The sequence below is a fragment of the Brassica napus genome, chromosome A6 (assembly GCF_020379485.1).
Source record: "Brassica napus cultivar Da-Ae chromosome A6, Da-Ae, whole genome shotgun sequence".
In the NCBI taxonomy this organism is placed as follows: domain Eukaryota; kingdom Viridiplantae; phylum Streptophyta; class Magnoliopsida; order Brassicales; family Brassicaceae; genus Brassica; species Brassica napus.
The window spans coordinates 10659958-10679983 of record NC_063439.1 but is presented as its reverse complement, the minus strand read 5'-3'; the positions used below and the strand labels follow the sequence as shown (position 1 = coordinate 10679983).

General features: G+C 33.8%; 2 protein-coding genes and 1 pseudogene across 2 annotated transcripts; 2 read left to right on the top strand and 1 right to left on the bottom strand.

Moving 5' to 3' along the window:
- Positions 1-1685: 1685 nt before the first annotated feature.
- LOC125610299 (pentatricopeptide repeat-containing protein At3g48250, chloroplastic-like) lies at positions 1686-4148 on the bottom strand. The gene has a single exon (XM_048782632.1). The coding sequence runs from the start codon at positions 4128-4130 to the stop codon at positions 2301-2303; it is 1830 nt and encodes a 609-aa protein (XP_048638589.1). The 5' UTR covers positions 4131-4148; the 3' UTR covers positions 1686-2300.
- Positions 4149-6210: 2062 nt separating this feature from the next.
- LOC111213981 lies at positions 6211-8140 on the top strand (annotated as a pseudogene).
- A 4426-nt stretch (positions 8141-12566) lies between these two features.
- LOC106428921 lies at positions 12567-13243 on the top strand. Its single transcript, XM_013869671.2, has one exon. It carries the CDS (start codon positions 12768-12770, stop codon positions 13131-13133), a length of 366 nt encoding a protein of 121 aa, XP_013725125.1. The 5' UTR covers positions 12567-12767; the 3' UTR covers positions 13134-13243.
- The last annotated feature ends 6783 nt before the right edge of the window (positions 13244-20026 follow it).

Genomic DNA, 20026 nt, shown 5'->3' with positions numbered 1-20026 from the left:
AAGAAAATGGTAAGGCCAAAGTGGACCGTGGACACACATCTAACTTTGGTGCGAATAAACTGGTGAAGCGTCAGCATCACGGTCGCTATAACATACAAGATTATATACGTACCTGAAAATGCCGTCATCATCAAATAAGCTGCTTCCATGTCAAAAGTTGCTTCTTTTGCATCATTTTCTGAATCTTCGTTTGCTTATTTTCTTGGGAAATTGCATCTTGTATACGTGAAAAAAACTTAAATACACTAACTAACCAAAATTTTTCTCTCTCTCCTACTTTCTCTTTTTATCTCTCTCTACTCTCTCTCCCAAAATCTAATTTTCATTTTTTTTTGGTTATTTGGCAAATAAGCCATATTTTCTTCTTCCGAAGTCTTCATTTTCTCTTGTTAGTTTGCGGTAAAAATGGTGCATAAGTGCTGCATTGTCTATGTTTTTAAAAGAGAAAAGACCAAAATATCACTAAATCAAGTTTTTGTTCCCAAACTAGAACTCAAGGTCAAAAGTCACAAAAATAGCACTCAAGGGGTGGGGTTTAGGGTTTAAAGTTTAGGGTTTAGGGTTTAGGGTTTAGAGTTTAGGTTTTAGGGTTTAGAGTTGAGAAGTGAGGTTTTGGGATAAGATTTCAAATTTCAAAAAATAAAAAAATTTAAATTTTTCAAAAAATAAAATGCTATTTTGGTCATTTTAGTTTTTGAGTGCTATTTTTGTGATATAAACTTAGAAGTGTGCTATTTTGGAGATTTGCCCTTTTTAAAATGTTAAAAATAAATATGATTTTTTTCTTTCAGTTTTGTTTGTAGCATCAGATGCTTTGATTATCATGGCCACCACAACTAGATCCTAATCCATCAAAGGTTAAACATTTTCACTTGAGACAATTTCCAATGTATTTCTCTATTTTTACTTCTAAAATAGAGGAACTCTATAATAGAGGTGGGTTTTACTCCAATGTATTTCTCTAAAATAGAGATCTCTACATATAGAGCAAAATATAGAGGAATGCTATTTTTTCCTCTATAAATAGAGTAGAAAATAACAATCTCTATTTTAGAGGCAAAAATAGAGATGGGTTGGAGTAGTTTTGCTTCTAAATGCTATTATAGAGGTAGAAATAGAGGTGGATTGAAGATGCTCTGATCCGGCCACCTGAAAACCTAGACTACCAATCCACGATTAATTGACAAAATTCAAAAGGAAAACATGTTTGTTAAACGGCCGATTATTAAGATCAGGATTGCTTCAAACACATTTTTTCACAAAATGTATTTCTTTTTTCCAATGTGCTAATGCAACCGCAGAAAAATATTGGGAAAGAGACCAAAACTCTTGGCTGATAAATAAAGTGAATATTAGTATAATGATGTGTCTGTGTGAGCTTTCTTCTGTCAGCTATTAATCAGACAGACAGTCCCATGTGTGAGGAAGATACACGTAATCTTATCATATTTCAGCAACAAACCTCACATGGCCCATTTCCAATCCAGACAGGCGGGGAAGTTTAGTCTTCGGATAATAGTTTTTTTTTTCTTTTTTCCTGCCCTCTAAAATTCACTTTTGTATTTGAGAAAAATATAAAATTTTCTCAATAATCTATGTGAATTTCCATTCTATATCAAGAAACAAAATCTCCAACTATAAAACATCAGAGACTGAATACACAGAGATCATCCTTTTCAGTTTTCAAAAATTGTTCTCTAAAATTCACTTTTGTATTTGAGAAAAATATAAAATTTTCTCAATAATCTATGTGAATTTCCATTCTATATCAAGAAACAAAATCTCCAACTATAAAACATCAGAGACTGAATACACAGAGATCATCCTTTTCAGTTTTCAAAAATTGTTCTCTATGATCCATATAGCTTAGTAGCAATCAAAAACTTATATCAGTGATCCTCGATAGAGATGAAAGAAAAGAGAAAACTGTTCATTTGTTCTCAAGTACTTACCATTAGGTGTCCTGGATTTAATACTTATAATTAAATATATTAGGTCCTAATCAACCAGGATTTGAGCAAAACTTTGTATTCAGCACATCTATTATAGATGAATTAAGAAAATAATACATGTGAGGTGAAGAAATTAGTCTCATAACTGCATTCTCAAAGTGAAATTTGTAAATTTATTTCAGGAATGAAAAAAAAAAACAAGAAAGAGAATTGCTTGAAAAAATGCAAACTGGTTATGAACAATCCACAACATCCTTCAATCCCATAAACAAAGCCTGTGGCCAGTGCAGCAGGAAGAAGAAGAGAGGAATTGGACATACAATCTAGAAGAAACTGTTAACGAGTCTTTCACTCGGGAGAGGTTTGAGTATCTACCTCAAACATCACCGAGACGTCTTTTCGAGTCTGTTTCACAATGGTGAGGACAAGATGCTTCAAACCAGGAAGTCCCCAGAAAGCATGAATGAGATCATACATTGAAGGAGAATAATTCTCTGAACTTCGCACTTCCATCTTAGCAACAACATTCACAGCAGTCCCATCAAAAGGCTTTTTCGCATGAGCATGGTAATTTTGCTGCTTCATCATCTGTACAAGATCTAACGCCTCTTCACCCTTGTTGATTTCATGCAGCTTGTCTATAACACCCTTGTAAGTAGTTCTCCAAGGCTTCACATTAGCATTTTTCACCTTCTCCTTTAGGAATATGCACGCCTCCTCGATCCTGTTCTGGCTAAGAAACATACCTACCATGACATCAAGCAGTCCAGAGTCGATAACCAACCCTTTCTCCAGCATATTCTCAAAACACGCAAAAGACTTATCAACCTCGTTGTTCTTCAAGTACCCTTGGATCAGAACAGTCCAAGTTCTTACATCGGGGAGACATCCATCTGCTTCCATCTGATCCAGGACACCACACGCTTCTTCTAATCTCTTAGCTTTACAAAGACCAAACACGAGTTGGCTGTATGTGACGTTATCCGGCTCACAACCAGCAGCATCTCTCATAGCTTTCATGGTATCTCCCGCTTGGTCAAACCTAGCTACACTGGTTAAGTACCTGTGGATTCCATCGTAAACAGCCTTTGAGAGAGGCTTCCCCGTTGATTCATACTTCCTCGAAACCCGATACACCAAATCCAAATCCGGACTGGGACCAGCTGATAAAGACTTCAACAAAAGACTACAATCTTCAACGGATGGCTTGAACGGACCATCCGTCATAAACTCGTAAAGCTTCACCGCCTCAATCATCATCATTCTAGACATCTGAAACTGTCTTGATACTTTTATGTAAGTGTTGAAATCAACCTCGTGCCCTGCCTCCTTCATCTCATCGACAACACTCCAAAACTCTGCGACCGAGCTAGGCCTTGCCAGAACCCTCAAGGCTGCGTTATAAGTAACGGTACTGTGTTTCTGACAACCACCGACCCAACGGAGAAACGACAAAGCTTTCAGAGGATGTTCCTTTAGTCCCTCCAACACTCTGATAACGAAGTTATGATCAGACAGTGGGAGTTTCATACCCTGAAGCTCCCTCTCAACCTCACAACCCCAAACCTGTTTCGAAACAGAAGCGGAAACATTGTCTGCAACGACAGACATTGCGTTATCATTATAGAACCGAGCCAAAGCTTTAGCGTCTTTGTAGCTCTCTCTGTTAACCAAAGTATAGATAGTCTTGTACGTTTCCTCGTCCAGACAAAACCCTCCTTGTTTCATATCCGTAAGAGTCGTCCGAAACCTTTCCATGGGTCTCTGCTGCACTAGTATCATCCTCAGCATCGTGCTGTAAAGTGGAGAGCTTGGAGTAAGATCTGATTCTCTGATGACCCAGTCGAGAAAGGAGTAAGCTTTATCTGGGTGTTTGGCTAGTTTCCTAAGAACGTAGATTGCAGTCTCGTGGGTTAGAGGCATATCTGGTTTTCTCAGTCCTTCCACTACTTCTTTAGACCAATCGTTTTCGAGAACTAACTGAAGCATAGACTCTCGTTTTGAAGAAAAAGAGCGGAATTGCCTCGGAGAACCGAAAGACGAATACGAGTTTGAATAAAAATCCACCTGAAGTCCGGTCTGATACGACCGAGTCGAGATCTTAGAGTAAGCGTTTCGAAGACAAGACATGACTGCCTTTGATCTGCTGTACATGACTGCCTTTGATCTGCTGTACATGGCTACTGTGTCTGAACGAAGACGAAAATGTGTAATAAGGGTTTTAAGTAAAAACAAAATACATTTTCATGGGGGTTTAACAGCCTCCTAAACGCTGCGTTTTATCTGAAAATATTTTAAGTTTGGGCTTTAAAGCCTATTTCTATAAATATTTGGGTTTTCTCCAGGATTCGCATACCAACGAGAAAGCAAATGCTTGATTTTCTTTTTGAGCAGATTAAAATGGGGTGGAACCCGAGGACTTCCCGGAAGGTCACTTATCTTAGTACTATTCTCGTTCAAACACGTTTTACTGCGGAGTTCTGATGGAATCCGATGCTATAGTGCGGTATGATCGCACCCAACAAATGCTTGATTAGTATGGAATTGGAGAGTGAAGGTACAAGAAAAAAAATCATAACTAGACATTTTGTGAAATAATTCAAAATTTTCATGTCATAGAATAAATGTTCAAATACTAATTTTATATAAACTGAAATCATCTTTTATCTCTGTGGTTGACGAAAGAAAACAGCTAATTTTCTATATAATTGTAATAGTCTTATAGATACTAGAATTATATAAATGAAATTCATTTTATGGTCGATAAAACAAATTAAGCAGATAATTTACTATGAATTGTAACAATTTCTAATTTGCAGCAGACATTAGAGAACCTATATTCATAACATTTTAAATAACAACTACAAGTAATATATAAATATATTAAGTTTTAAATATGCATATAAAAAATTGCATATTATATATTATTTGTTGCTCTGCTAAATTGCTATATTTATTTATTATTTTTTAGAATTTTTGAGATATCAAGATAATATGATTTGATTTCATTAGTAATATTACAAAATCCTTCTAACTAATGCTACTGAGTGGATTGGTTGTCACGCTGTTTTACTTGAATTTGAAATGTTTTTCTATTAATGTTAAAAGTAACCTAGGACCAATCCGGTTGTTTGGGCCAGCCGAGAAGATAGACAGCGTACTCAGGACTATGCCCGTATCCAGAACGAAATGACGGAGGCTAATTGCCATTTTTCTACTAAGGGTATCTCCAACAATGACACCAAATTTGGTGTTGAAATTACACAAAATTTAGTGTTTTGGTGTCAATTTGTTTTTGTCATCTCCAACAATAACACCAAATCTTACACCAAAATCCATATTATATATTATTTTATGTTTTCAGTTTTAAAACTTTTATATTTCTATTATTTGTAATTGATAAATAATAATTTTATTAGATCTAGATTATATTTATATTTTATTATTTGTAAGTGATAAATAATAATAGTTATTTACTAATTATTTTGAATATAATAATAAAATAAAATTAAAATTAACGTTTTAATTATATGAAAATAAATAAAAATACAAATAATAAAATATTATTTATGTTTAATTACAAATTTGATAGTAATTGATCTATATTATTAAATGAAACATATTAAAATGTATTTTAGAAATTTTGTGTGATGAATATTATTACACGAAATGTGAAAATAAATTTAAAATAAAAATAAATACAATATATTTATGTTTAATTACAAATTTGATAGTAATTAAATTATATTTTTAAATGAAACATACTAAAATGTGTATTTTAAAGTTTGGTGTGATGAATAGTGTTACACCAAATTTGGTGGGATTGTGTCAAATTTGGTATCTTGTTAGAGATGAAATCATACCAAATTTAGTGTTTTGGTGTTTTGTTGGAGATGGCCTAACATCGCCTCTTAGTAAACTGTATGGCTCAAATCTCAAATTCAGACCAATCAAATAGTAACAACTTTGTTTTCAATAGAAATCGAACTGATGGTAAATAAATTTACACCATGTCTGAAGTCTCTTACAATTAGGCTACCACACTTTATTATTATATATATTTTTATTTCTGTTACATAAACGTATAATATATTATTATATGACAAGTTAGTGCAAATATTATTAAATTTATTCACGAAATTATCAAATAAATATAGTTTACAAGTACATTTAATAAAATTATTTCAAACAATCTTCTGCGTTGCTATCTATCTAATTAGCTTTATCAAATTTTAGAAGCGTAAAGAAATGATAAATGGATATATGTAATAAAAGTATAACATAATCACAGTTTCAAACGTGACGACAAAAGTAGTACCCAGTTCAAATTAGTTTTCTCAACCGAGCCGAATCGTTAGTGCTGACAAATTTAACTTAGCTGGTAGATTAGTCCAAAACAAGTCACATAATTGCGAAAGCCCAGACAAGCAGCATGAATATTTTTCGAAACACCGAACATTAAAAGAAAGACAGTGAAACATATGTCCCAGAGAGATTAAGTGGCAGTAGTTACATTCCGTGGAGAAACTTTGCTTGTGTATTTACATCAACCGTGATCACGAAGAAAAATATTTTAAGAATAAAATCCAGAGATGGAAATGATGATCGTGTTACTTCTCTTATGCTCAACAATCTTCATTACCATTCTCTTCTTCCAAAAACAAACGGCACGAAGGAAAAGCAACACACCCCCATCACCACCAAGACTTCCTTTTATCGGAAACCTTCATCAGCTGGGCCGCTACCCTCACAGATCACTATGCTTTCTCAGCCGACGTTATGGTCCTCTCATGCTCCTTCACTTTGGCCGTGTCCCCGTTCTCGTAGTCTCTTCCGTGGGCGCGGCTCGAGATGTCTTGAAGACGCACGACCGCGTTTTTGCAAGCCGTCCGCAGTCTAAGATCTTCGAAAAACTTATGTACAACGGGCGTGATGTGGCTGTGGCTCCTTATGGAGAGTATTGGAGACAAATGAAGAGTGTTTGTGTCCTCCATCTCCTCAGCCACAAAATGGTACGGTCCTTTCGCGACGTGAGAGAAGAAGAAGTTAGTTTAATGATGGAAAAGATCCGAAAATCAAGTTCTTTGTGGGTGAATATAAGTGAGCTTTTGTCTAGTTTAACTAACGATGTGATATGTAGAGTTGCTTTGGGACGGAAATACGGTGCTGGAACAGATTTTAAAGAGTTAATAGACAGATTCACTAAGCTACTTGGGGTGTCTAGTGTCGGCAGTTATGTACCATGGCTTGCGTGGATTGATTGGATCCGTGGTTTGGATGGTCAACTAGAAAAGACGAGAAATGATTTTGATGAGTTCTTGTAGAGAGTTGTGCAGGATCATGTAGATGGTAATGGAGACAGAAATGATTTCGTTGATGTATTGCTGGCGATTCAGAGAGAGAAGAACGTCGGGTTTGAAATTGACCGTACAAATATAAAGGCAATCATCTTGGTAAAAGGAACATAAAATGAATACAGATTTAATGATGTAGTACATCGTACACACTTATGGAATGGGTTAATGACCGAGCTACTACTTCACCCAGAGTGTCTGAACATACTCCAGGAAGAAGTCTGTACGTGTTGTAAGAGAAGATCAAGTGTATCAGAAGAAGACCTTCAAAACATGAAGTACTTGAAAGCTGTGATCAAAGAGACACTACGGCTACATCCCCCACTTCCATTGTTGGTTCCTCACAAATCAACACAAGAAGTCATATTAAGAGATTACGGCATACCTGCGGGTACGCAGGTTACGATCAATGCGTGGGCGATCGGGAGAGAGGCTGCAACTTGGGGACAAGACGCGGAAAGTTTTAGGCCGGAAAGGCATTTGGATTCATCTGTTGATTTCAGAGGTCATGATTTTGAGCTGATTCCGTTTGGAGCAGGGAGAAGAATTTGCCCAGCAATATCATTTGCAGCAGTGTTGAATGAGTTTGTTTTGGCTAACTTAGTGCATCAACTTAATTGGAGATTACCGGCTGAATCTAATGAAGTTAAAACCAATGTCGCTGAATCAATCGGTACTGTGATTCATCGCATGTTCCCTCTCTACGCCATTGCATCATCTACTACGTGACCAAGTCAATATATATATAGTATCTTTATTATGTTTTATGTGTGTAATAAACATGTTTACTCTTTTGAAAGTTGAAACTATATACTAGCAAAGAGATGTTTGTGATTTGAGTTCTTGAGTAAGTAGGCTAATTCAAGTGATGAGCTTACAAAATTCATTGTTTGTAGAACAAGCTTACAAGCATATTCAGTTCCCTCACTTTATATCGATACTCATGTTTTAGAATTAGAAGCATTCGTACTCCAAAACACAGAAAATCATCCCAATAACACCAACGTCCACGTACAGTAAAAACTATATAAATTAATACTTAATAAATTAATAATACAATAAATTAATAAAAAAAATTTGGTTCCGAATTGGACCTGTTCAAAATATGACACAAACCGATAAAATAATAAAATAATAATCTTTCACAAAATTATATATAAATATATGCTCCCATTAAAATCATAAATTAATAATTTATCTATTTATATATTTTAAATAAAGAATTTAAATCTCATATACACCAAAATCATAATTAAGAAAATACCACTTCAATATTTTTTGGTACTGTGAACAATTTAACATCTCCTCCTACTTTCCTCTCCCACTTTCTCTTCTCCTACGATTCCCCTTAAATTCTCAGCATCATTTCACTTTTTTCTTCTCTAATGAATTCATCTTCATCTTTCTTAACCATAACCAAAATTTAATCCACCATTGCTTCGCGTCTCCTCTCTTCTGCTATTGAAGTTGTCTCTTATAGCTTCTCCTGAACCGCAGCTGAAAAAGAAATCATCATGATCGAAACAGTAGTCAAGCCTCACGATACCGTGACAACGATCATCACCAGACATTTCACCGCCGTGAATATTTTTTTGCTAGATATGTTCTATCCAACTCAATGTATAGCTCTAGTGTGCACGTCTCTCTCAACGAGTTCATTTATTTAATTGCTCCAACGGTCTGCTCAAATTTGAGAACAACATGGAGGTTTCAAAACGATTTATTAGCGTACCAGAGAGACTGAGACGACAACATGAATCTCACAAATTTCAACTAAGGTTAGTTGTAGCTATTATGTAACAGATTATGTTGTTGTTAGCTGATAAACACTACAAGAAAACATAGTAATTCTTGACGGAAAAGATATTCGTCGAAAATTTCTGACGAATTTCCGTGAAATATAATTTTTTACCATTCGTCGGAATTTTGTCGAAAACATCCTAGGAATTTCTGATGAATATTCTGTTGTCGGAAATAATTGACGAAATACTGACGATTGCCGAGGAAGATTAAACGATTTGGGGTATAGATTTGGAGTTTAGGTTTTTGTCGGAAATTTCTGATGAAATGTTGAGGAAAATTCGTCTGAATTTCTGACGAATTACCGACGAACGGTAAAATTTTCGTAGCTAATTCGTCATAAATTTCTGACGAATTTCTAACATATTTGAGTTTTAGATATGAAATATTTAAAATAAATGTTAAACCGGATACCAACAAGATCACTTTAACATATATTAAGTGATAAATATGAGGTGGGTTAATAATACCTCAATTATTTAAAGCTTTTAAAGCTATTTATATATATATATATATATATATATATATATATTCTCGCGATGGATGCATCGACGGATAAATAACCTTTCTCATTAACACTTATATACTTAAGAGAATACATTATGGTGATCCATCTTAAATTTTGAATTTGTGTGTTTTCAGGTGTATTCAAACATTTTGAAGATAATAAACCTCTAAAAATCATTAAAAAAAATTCAATGGTTATTATCGGTCTATTTTTGCTATGTTTCAAAACTTCAATACATTCATCAAAAATTCATAGAAAATTTCTGACGAATTTATGACTAATAACTTCCGACGAATATGATATATTCCGACGAAAATGGTATATTTGTCGGAAATTGAACCGCCTAATTTTTTCGTGAAGCACCAAAATAAAAAAAGTCCGGCGGATTTTCAAAGACATCAATTCGTCAGAATTTTTTAATCATAAAAACAGAAAAAAAATCGTCATCTTCATTTCAAATCTCTCTTTCTCTGAGCTCTCTCTGTTCTCTCTCTCTCCCTCGAAGAACAGCTGAAGAACAGCCATGTTAGTCATTTATCATCCTCTCAATAATCATATATGTTAGATTGTATATATTTTAGGTTAGAATTGATGTATTTTAGTGATTGGAATGTTAGAAATGAGTTAGGTTGGCTAATTTAGGATTTATTATGTTAGATTTGTTAGTTTTGTGATTTACATGTTAGATTTAGGATTGCAAAACTTGTTTTATGTTTATTATTTTTTTCAATTTTTTTGTTATTTAAAAACGTTTTTATGATTTTATAAAATGTTGTAAGCATTTGTAAAACTTTTTTTATGTTTTTATAAAAACATTTAGGTTTTCTGTAACATATAAAACCTGTTTATGTTTTTTAAAAAACAAATTTTACTTTTTTTTTTTTAATTTATGAAACATTTTAATGTTTTTTTAAATTTAACTAAAAAAATTTTCATTTTTTAGAAAACGGTTTCAGTTACAAAAAGATTTTAAAAATATATAAAAACGTTTTCACCTTTTCTAAAAAAATATTCAATTTATTATAAGTTTTTTGGTTTTTAAAATCTTATAAATTTTTTATTATAAACGATTTTTAAAAATAATTATATTAGAAAAAACTTTTTCTAGTTTTAATTTTAATTTTATTTATATAGAGAATTAAAATATTTATTTTAAATGATTTCGTCGGAAATTACACCGTTGGAGTTTCGTCAAAAATATGTCTGTCGGAAATTCGTTAGAAATCCGGAAAAAATTATGACTAATTTTTTTTCTCGAAGAGATAGAACCGACGACTGTGTTAGTCAAAAATAGCTTATTCTGACTGATTTTCGACGAAATCGATAATAGGAAACAAACTGTTTTCTTGTAGTGAAATATTTGATTAGTTGATATACATTAGGTATTGTGAGCTGATACATGTTTGCTTATATGTTATCAAACTGTTGTCTAAATGATATAAATTGGGTAGATGTCACAAAATATAAGTTGATACATGTTTGATTAGTTGTTATAAAGCATGTTACCAAATTTTAAAAATGATTGGTAAGAATTTATAAATAGCTTTCGTTAGATGATACTTAATATGTTATATCATCTTCATTGGTGATATATATATTTGAAATTGTTATTGTCAACAATGATATGATATAATTTTTAAAATTTTCTAAATCTTATGAATTTTTTTTTCTGTATTTTAATTTAATATTAGTTATTTTGAATTTTTAGTTATTTTATTCGTTCATTATTTTTATTTTTTTTTAAATGATTAGGAAGCTTGATTCCTTCATTATTTTTATTTTGTTATTTATTATTAAAGATAATATGATTGTTTTACCATTAAAATTTGACATGAATATATAATTGTTTTTTTTTCAAGTTTGTTTCTATCTTATTATGATAATAAGTAAAAGAAACGTTTTAAGAATACAAATCATAAATTATTTCTTGCTTTTGAATGTTTGTTTCTTGAAATTTTTACTACTGCTTTTTTCCTATACATTTAACTTAAGATGGTTACTAATTAAAAATATATTTGTTTTTCAAAGATAGTATGTTTGATGATCAAATAAACAATGTCATCAAAATAACAGATTAGAGTTTTTGAAATATATAAACTTTTCTCATATATGTCATTACTGCTATTGAGCAATACTTCTTTGCCTTTGAAGTACGAAGAATGTGAAGAATTTTATGAGTAATAAGGACGTCATCGTCTATTGCATGCCTTGCTAAAAAAACTGATTGAGTTTTAGAAACAAGGAACAGTAGGCGTGGTCTCAGTCGATAGATCAGGATTTTGAGAATTATTTTGTAGTGGATATTGCAAAGCGCAATAGGACGGTAATCAACTACATTCCGAGTATCATAAAGAATTATATATAAGTTGTATAAATATTATATTTTATATAAGTTTTACGGTATATGTATTTACTAAATTATTATAATAATCAATAGAATTTAAAAAGTAAATATCTTTTTGTAATAAGATACTAGATCTCGATCCACACAACCGTGCAGATTTTATTTTATATACTAAATTATTTTAGTTTATAAAACAAAATTTATCAATAAATTAATATAGTTTAGTATTATGTATTATCTAACTCTATTATACATATGTTTATGTGATCTATGATATTATTATTATAAAAATTCAAATTTTGTATTCTTGTAACATATTTTGTTTTGAATCAAAAGTTGTGATTTCTGTTTTAATATATAACATTATTATTTTATACTATTTTTAGATTTTTATTTATTTTTTAAATTTATTTATTTATTTTTATAGATTGAATATAATATTCGATTAATAACAAAAAAAAATCGGATATCCAAGACACCAAATATCCAGATTGTTACAGATCAAATCTATCAGATAATTAATTATTTGTACGAAACTAATCAGATCATGAATACCTCAAAAAATCAAGATATTTATGGCAGCCCTTGTAAACTAATCAGATCATGCCAACCCTTGTAAACACTTTACGGCAGCTATTTTAGCTTCTTTTTTTTTTTTTGAAGATTTGCCTCTATTATTTTATGATTTTTTTAAATAAAAAGTACATTTAATTTTAGAGAATAGGTTTTTGAGAGAGGAGGAAGGCACTGATCCGACAGCAAGTAGGAACGGCCGCCTCCCTCATCATTTCTGGGGTTTCTAATCTCCAATGGCGAATCTCATGCAAAGATTCATCAGGAACCAGTCCTGTTTAAGAGCAATCCCGAGGCTTACCCCCAATCTCATACCACATCAGAAGCCTTGCATCATCGAGTCTCTCTCTGATCCATTTCCTCTCACTAATCCTGTGATTACCTTCTCCGGGTCCGGAATCAAACCCGATGAAGCTCTGCGGTTTTACCCTAGCTTCCCAATCGGATACGGGCTTAACCCGAGCGTGGTTCATGGTTCGGTGGTGGAGGAGAAAGAGAAGGAGGTGGTGATTCACGCGGATAGTGTGAAGAAGAAGAGGAAGAAGAAGATGAACAAGCACAAGTTCCGCAAACTCAGGAAGAAACAAGGTCGCAAATCTTAAGAATTGAATCTATTGCACTGTTATTTCTAGCTTCAATAAAATTGAATTTTTGTGGTGTTCAAACTTCTCAAGAAACAGTTTGTTTTTATTAAGATGATGGGATTAGCCAAGTGAGTTTGTGTCTTTTCTTTCCTGGAATGTCCCTCCCCAGTGTTGGTTTCTTCTCTGAGTCAGAGGCTGAGATTTTTTTAGGCTCCTTGAGTTCTGTTTCCTAGTGACTTTTCTTTGCTTTGCTTTGATTCGTTAGTATGTTGATCTTGGAAGCATAAGTGTGTTGATTGCATGAGTGCCCTATAAAATTTGTGCTGAAATATCCGTTTAGCTCTTTTTTTTCTGGCAGAACTAGTTATGGTGTTTAGTAACATTCATCAAGTTTCTTTAACTAGGAACACAGTAAATTTTATATTCTTCAACGAGGTTGATTTGCCATTGACCATCTAAGGTTTAACTGCCATCCATATAGAGTCGATTGCTTATACTACTGAGATTACTTGTTCCAGCTTTATTGAGTGGCTTAATACTTATTGATGTATATACCCGGTTTAGTGGTTTAGTTAGAAGTGTGGTTACCTTAACCAATTGTAAATCCTAACTATATATACTTGTAAATGCTCATTTTAATAAACAAGAGATATTTTATATTGTATCTCCTTCTTCTCTCCCAAGCAACCTTGTTCGTAACATGGTATCAGAGCCAGGTTGCTTGGGAGAGAAGAAGGATCGAACTTTGATGATTGGGAAGCAGCCATGAAGATAGCTTTAGATGCGAAGAATAAGATTGGATTTGTAGATGGATCGCTTCCTCGTCCTCTTGAATCTGATTTAAACTTTCGTGTATGGTCTCGTTGTAACAGCCTTGTTAAGTCGTGGATTCTTAACTCGGTTACAACTCAGATCTATCGGAGTATTCTTCGTTTGAATGATGCGACGGATGTTTGGAATGATTTACATAGCCGTTTCCATATGACTAACCTTCCTCGGACTTACAACCTCACACAGGAGATACAGGATTTGCGTCAAGGTTCACTTTCCCTATCTGATTACTTTACTAAGTTGAAGACATTGTGGAGTAATTTGGAGAACTGTGAAGAACCTGATGATCCTTGTGTGTGTGGGAAAGCTCTTCGTCTTCATCAAAAGGCAGAACGAGCTAAGATTGTGAAGTTCCTGGCTGGTCTCAACGAGTCATATGCAGTCATCCGTCGTCAGATCATCATGAAGAAGACTTTACCTTCTTTAACAGAGGTGTATAACATTCTTGATCAGGATGATAGCCAGAAGAGCTTCACCTCTGCTATATCACCTGCTGCATTTCAAGTTTCTGAGTCTCCTAATATACCTCAGAATACTTCGACCATATGCTATGTCCAGTCTGGTGCTCACAAAGGGAAACCAATTTGTTCTTTCTGCAACAAAGTTGGTCACATTGCTGAGAGATGCTACAAGAAGCATGGTTTTCCACCGGGTTATAACATGAAAGGAAAGACACCTGAGAAGTTTCAGAAACCTTCTACTTCTGTGACTCCTCAAGTGAATGTTTCTACTCAGCTAGACGCAAAACCTGCTCCACTTGACAACTTGATTGGGAATCTTTCTAAAGATCAGATTCAACAATTCATTGCCCTGTTTAGTTCTCAACTTCAGAGTAATGCAGTTGCTGGTTCAGGTGATGCTTCTACATCTCAGACACCTACTGATCTCCCGGGTATCACTTTCTCTCAGTCTACCTTTTGTTTTGTTGGCATACTTACTGTATCTCGGCATACTCTTAATACCAATACATGGGTTCTAGATTCGGGTGCTACACATCATGTTTCTCATGATAAAGCATCTTTCATTTCTTTGGATATGAATGTGACTAGCTCTGTGAATTTGCCTAATGGTTCTTTAATAAAGATCAGTGGAGTGGGCAATGTTCAATTAAACAAGCATATTCTTCTCAAGAATGTGTTGTTTATACCGGAGTTTCGGTTAAACCTCATCAGTATAAGCTCCTTGACTACTGATCTTGGTTCCAGAGTTATGTTTGATCCGTCTACTTGTGAAATACAGGATCGTACCAAGGGCTCAACGATTGGTCAGGGTAGAAGAGTGGGTAATCTGTATGTGCTGGATGTCAATGAAGCTTCTGTGATGGTGAATGCAGTTGTTGATATTGGTACTTGGCACAACAGACTCGGACATGCCTCGTTCTCAAGACTTGATTTGATCTCTGAAGCTTTGGGAACAACAAGATCCAAGAATAAAGGGAATTCTTTCTGTCATATATGCCATTTGGCCAAGCAGAAGAAACTTTCTTTTCCTTCACCAAACAACATATGTAATTCAAACTTTGAGCTTTTACATATTGATGTTTGGGGACCATTTTCAGTTGAGACAGTGGATGGTTTTCGATATTTCTTGACTATTGTGGATGATCACTCCCGTGCCACTTGGGTTTATTTACTACGTACAAAGGATGAAGTAATCAGCGTGTTCCCTGCTTTTGTGAATCAAGTAGAGAATCAGTACAATGTGAAAGTTAAATCCGTGAGATCAGACAACGCTCCAGAATTGAAATTCTCGAAGTTCTTTCAAGAAAAAGGGATTTTTGCTTACCATTCTTGCCCGGAAACACCAGAGCAGAACTCTGTGGTCGAGCGAAAACACCAGCACATCCTCAACGTAGCCAGAGCCTTCATGTTTCAGTCTCAGCTTCCGCTTGCCTACTGGGGTGATTGTGTACTGTGTGCGATCTTTGTCATCAATCGTACACCGTCTCCTCTGCTTGGTAATAGGACTCCACATGAAGTTTTAACTGGTAAGATTCCTTCTTATGATCAAATGAGGACTTTTGGCTGTTTGTGTTATGGCTCTACTTCTCCGAAACAGAGGCATAAGTTCCAGCCAAGATCAAGAGCTTGTGTTCTTCTGGGATATCCGTCTGGTTACAAGGGTTACAAGCTACTTGATTTGGAGACTAACAAGATTTCTATCTCGAGAAATGTCATCTTTCATGAGGAGATATTTCCATTGGCTTCGTCTCCTATGAATGAAGCTGCGCTGAAACTCTTCACACCGCCTTTGTCTTCAGGTAACATACCTTTATCATCATCATCCTCTTCAGAAATTTCTCCATCTCCTGTTCTTCCACCACAAATTTCTTCCAGACCACGTAAACAACCTGCTCATTTACAGGATTATCATTGTTATACGTTGGATTCTGATCTACAATATCCCATTTCGTCTTCTCTTTCATATTCTAAAATCTCTCCATCTCACTTATCATATATCAATACCATCACAAAAATCCCAATTCCTCAATCATTTTCTGAGGCAAAGGATTCTAAAGAATGGTGTGAAGCAGTTGATAAGGAGTTTAATGCTATGGAAGATACAAATACTTGGTCGGTTGCTACTCTACCTGCTGGAAAGAAAGCAGTTGGTTGCAAGGTTCTTTATTCTCTGAAGTTTAATGCGGATGGTACTCTTGAGAGGAGGAAGGTTCGTGTTGTTGCTAAAGGATACACACAGAAGGAGGGTTTAGACTACACTGAGACATTCTCACCAGTAGCTAAGCTCACTACTGTCCGGTTTCTATTGAAGGTAGCTGCATCTCGGAAATGGTTTCTTCATCAACTTGATATTTCAAACGCATTTTTGAATGGTGAGTTGAATGAAGAAATTTATATGAAGATCCCTGATGGCTATGCAGAGCGGAAAGGTCTTACTTTGCCTAAAAATGCTGTGTTTCGTTTGAATAAATCGATTTATGGGTTAAAGCAGGCATCACGGCAATGGTTTCTGAAATTTTCCGCTGCTTTGTTGAGGTTGGGTTTTACCACAGGCACTGGAGATCATACTTTGTTTCTGAAGTCTTGTGCTGATGGTCATTTTCTGGCAGTGTTGGTCTATGTTGATGATATCATTGTTGCTAGTACTAATGAATCTATCTCCAAGTCTCTGATTCAAGACTTATCTCAGCAGTTTAAACTCCGGGATCTTGGTGTTTTGAAGTATTTCTTAGGCTTGGAGATCGCTCGTTCAAGTGAGGGCATTTCTATTTGTCAACGGAAATATGCTTTAGAGATCCTCACTTCTTCGGGTATGTTGGGTTGTAAACCTACATCTACACCTATGATTCCTAATCTTCATCTGTCCCTTAAAGATGGTGAACTGATCTCTGATCCGGCGATGTATCGAAGTCTTGTTGGTCGTTTGATGTATTTGACGATCACACGACCAGATATTACTTATGCGGTGAACCGGTTATGTCAATTCTCTTCAGCACCACGTTCTCCTCATCTTCATGCCGTGTATCGAGTTTTGCAGTACATTAAAGGAACGGTGGGTCAGGGGCTCTTCTACTCTGCTTCTGATGACTTGACTTTGAAAGGTTTTGCTGATGCGGACTGGAATTCATGTCGTGATAGCAGACGTTCAACAACTGGTATGGCTATGTTTCTTGGTGATTCGTTGATCTCCTGGCGTTCAACAAAGCAAGATACGGTCTCTTGTTCTTCTGCTGAAGCAGAGTACAGAGCATTGTCTAATTCTTCTAAAGAGATGGTTTGGCTTATCAAGTTATTGAATGATCTGAAGGTTCCTCAGATTCACACTCCTATATTATTCTCTGACAGTACAGCAGCTATCTACATCGCTACTAATCCGGTTTTTCATGAGAGGACTAAACATATTGAGAATGATTGTCATTTTGTTCGGGAAAGGCTTGATCGTGGAACTCTCAAGACTTCATGTACGGACTGAAGATCAGGTTGCTGACCTATTCACGAAGCCTTTGTTTCCTTATCAGTTTGAGCATCTTAAGTCCAAGATGAGTCTTCATAATATCTTTGGAAGCTCATCTTGAGGGGGCCTATTGATGTATATACCCGGTTTAGTGGTTTAGTTAGAAGTGTGGTTACCTTAGCCAATTGTAAATCCTAACTATATATACTTGTAAATGCTCATTTTAATAAACAAGAGATATTTTATATTGTATCTCCTTCTTCTCTCCCAAGCAACCTTGTTCGTAACAATACTTTGCGGGTTTAATCCACCCAGTGCCAACCATTATCCTTAAACCCTGTTTTTTTTTTTGAGAATGATGCTTCTTCTGCTTTCTTAAATTCTATTTCTTCGTTTAGATATGATTAGGGGGTTTACTTGTGAAAAGAGCGGTTTGTGAATGTCAATACAGTTTTGGTTTTACGTTATCAAATTAAAAACCGAAATACACAATATTTTTAATCGACTTTCAACTTATTAAAATGACCCATAACATAAAATATAGTCAACAACGATCCATTTCAAAACACAGAACTCAATTAACAAGATCAAGAATTCAGCATCCCAACAGAAGAAGCGTCTCAACGATCAAGATTGCATCCACATATGATAGTAATCACAATTCGATTCTTTGAAATCTGAAACGCACTTTTGTTAGACATACAAATAGACAGGCCTATGATACAAATTCTGTGTGCGAAGCCCAACCTATACCCATAACACAATTGTTTTAACAACACTTCTTCAAACTCTGTCCTTTTTTTGGAATATATAACTCTTTGTCTGTTTGCAAAGCATCCAATAAAGTATAGCTTCGTACAGGAAATGTGGACGAGTTTATTAATCCTCTCTTATCCCTAAGCATTGTGTAATGTACTTTCCAATTGTATAGTCAAGAGTGTCTAGATTTTTCTTAGAGCTCTATAAGTCAAGTCTATAGTCGGTTCTTTAATATTAGGAATGAAGTTTATCATTATCTCCTATAAACTCTTTTTTTTTCCCCATAAATTCTCATATGTTATCGGAGCCATTCTAGTTTTAGTAGGTGTAGTGTTATATATCTGTTAAATCATTACCGGTTTTTGAGAAATGTTCATGTCTTCGAGCTCTGTTACTTTGAAGCTCAATGATAATAACTATTTTTTTTGGGAAATTGCCACAAATACTACATTCATAGTACCACTTTTTCATGTTTACACTAATCACTTTTACCCTCACTTTTAACGAAGGGTAAAATACAATTATACACTTAGGGTTAACTAATCTAAACTTATGGTTTAGAGTTGAGGGGTGGGGTAGGGTTTTTGGAAAGTGAAATTTATGATTCTAATAAATATATAAATACTTAAAAATATATATAAAAAATTTTAAAAAATAGTTTCAAACATAATTTTCGTTTTTCCAAAAGAAATTTAAAAAAAAATAAAAAATAAATTCGAAAAAAAAAATTTCAATTTTTTTTTATAAAAAAGTTAGAATTTGAAAAAGTATATTTCGAAAACATAAAATTACATCTTTTTTTATTTTTTTATTTTATTTTTTATTTTTTTTATTTTTATTTAAATAATGATTTATTATATATATAAATAACAAGGGCATAAGAGTTTTCTGCCACTTAATGAAGAAGCGGAAATTACATGTTTACCACTTTCATGGTACCACTTTTCATTTTTACAACCACTAATGAGACATTTTCAAAATTACATTTTTTTATTAAGTGGCAAAAGACTTTTATGCCTTTGTTATTTATATATATAATAAATTATTATTTAAATAAAAAAAATAAAAAAATAAAAAATAAAAAATAAAAAATAAAAAAAATGAAAAATAATAAAAGAAAATGTAAATTTTTTTTTATGTTTTCGAATTATACTTTTTCAAATTCAAACTTTTTATAAAAAAAAAATTTTTGAATTTTTATTTTATTTTTTTTTTCAAATTTCTTTTTGAAAAACGAAAATTATGTTTGAAACTATTTTTTAAAATTTTTAATATATTTTTTAAATATTTATATATTTATTAGAATCATAAATTTCACATTCCAAAAACCCCCCACCCCTCAACTCTAAACCCTAAGTCTAGATTAGTTAATCCTACGGGTATAATTGTATTTTACCCTTCATTAA

Coding starts and splice junctions, on each gene's coding strand:
- LOC125610299 (XM_048782632.1), bottom strand. CDS start 4,130: ATGTACAGCAGATCAAAGGCAGTCATGTACAGCAGATCAAAGGCAGTC.
- LOC106428921 (XM_013869671.2), top strand. CDS start 12,768: ATGGCGAATCTCATGCAAAGATTCATCAGGAACCAGTCCTGTTTAAGA.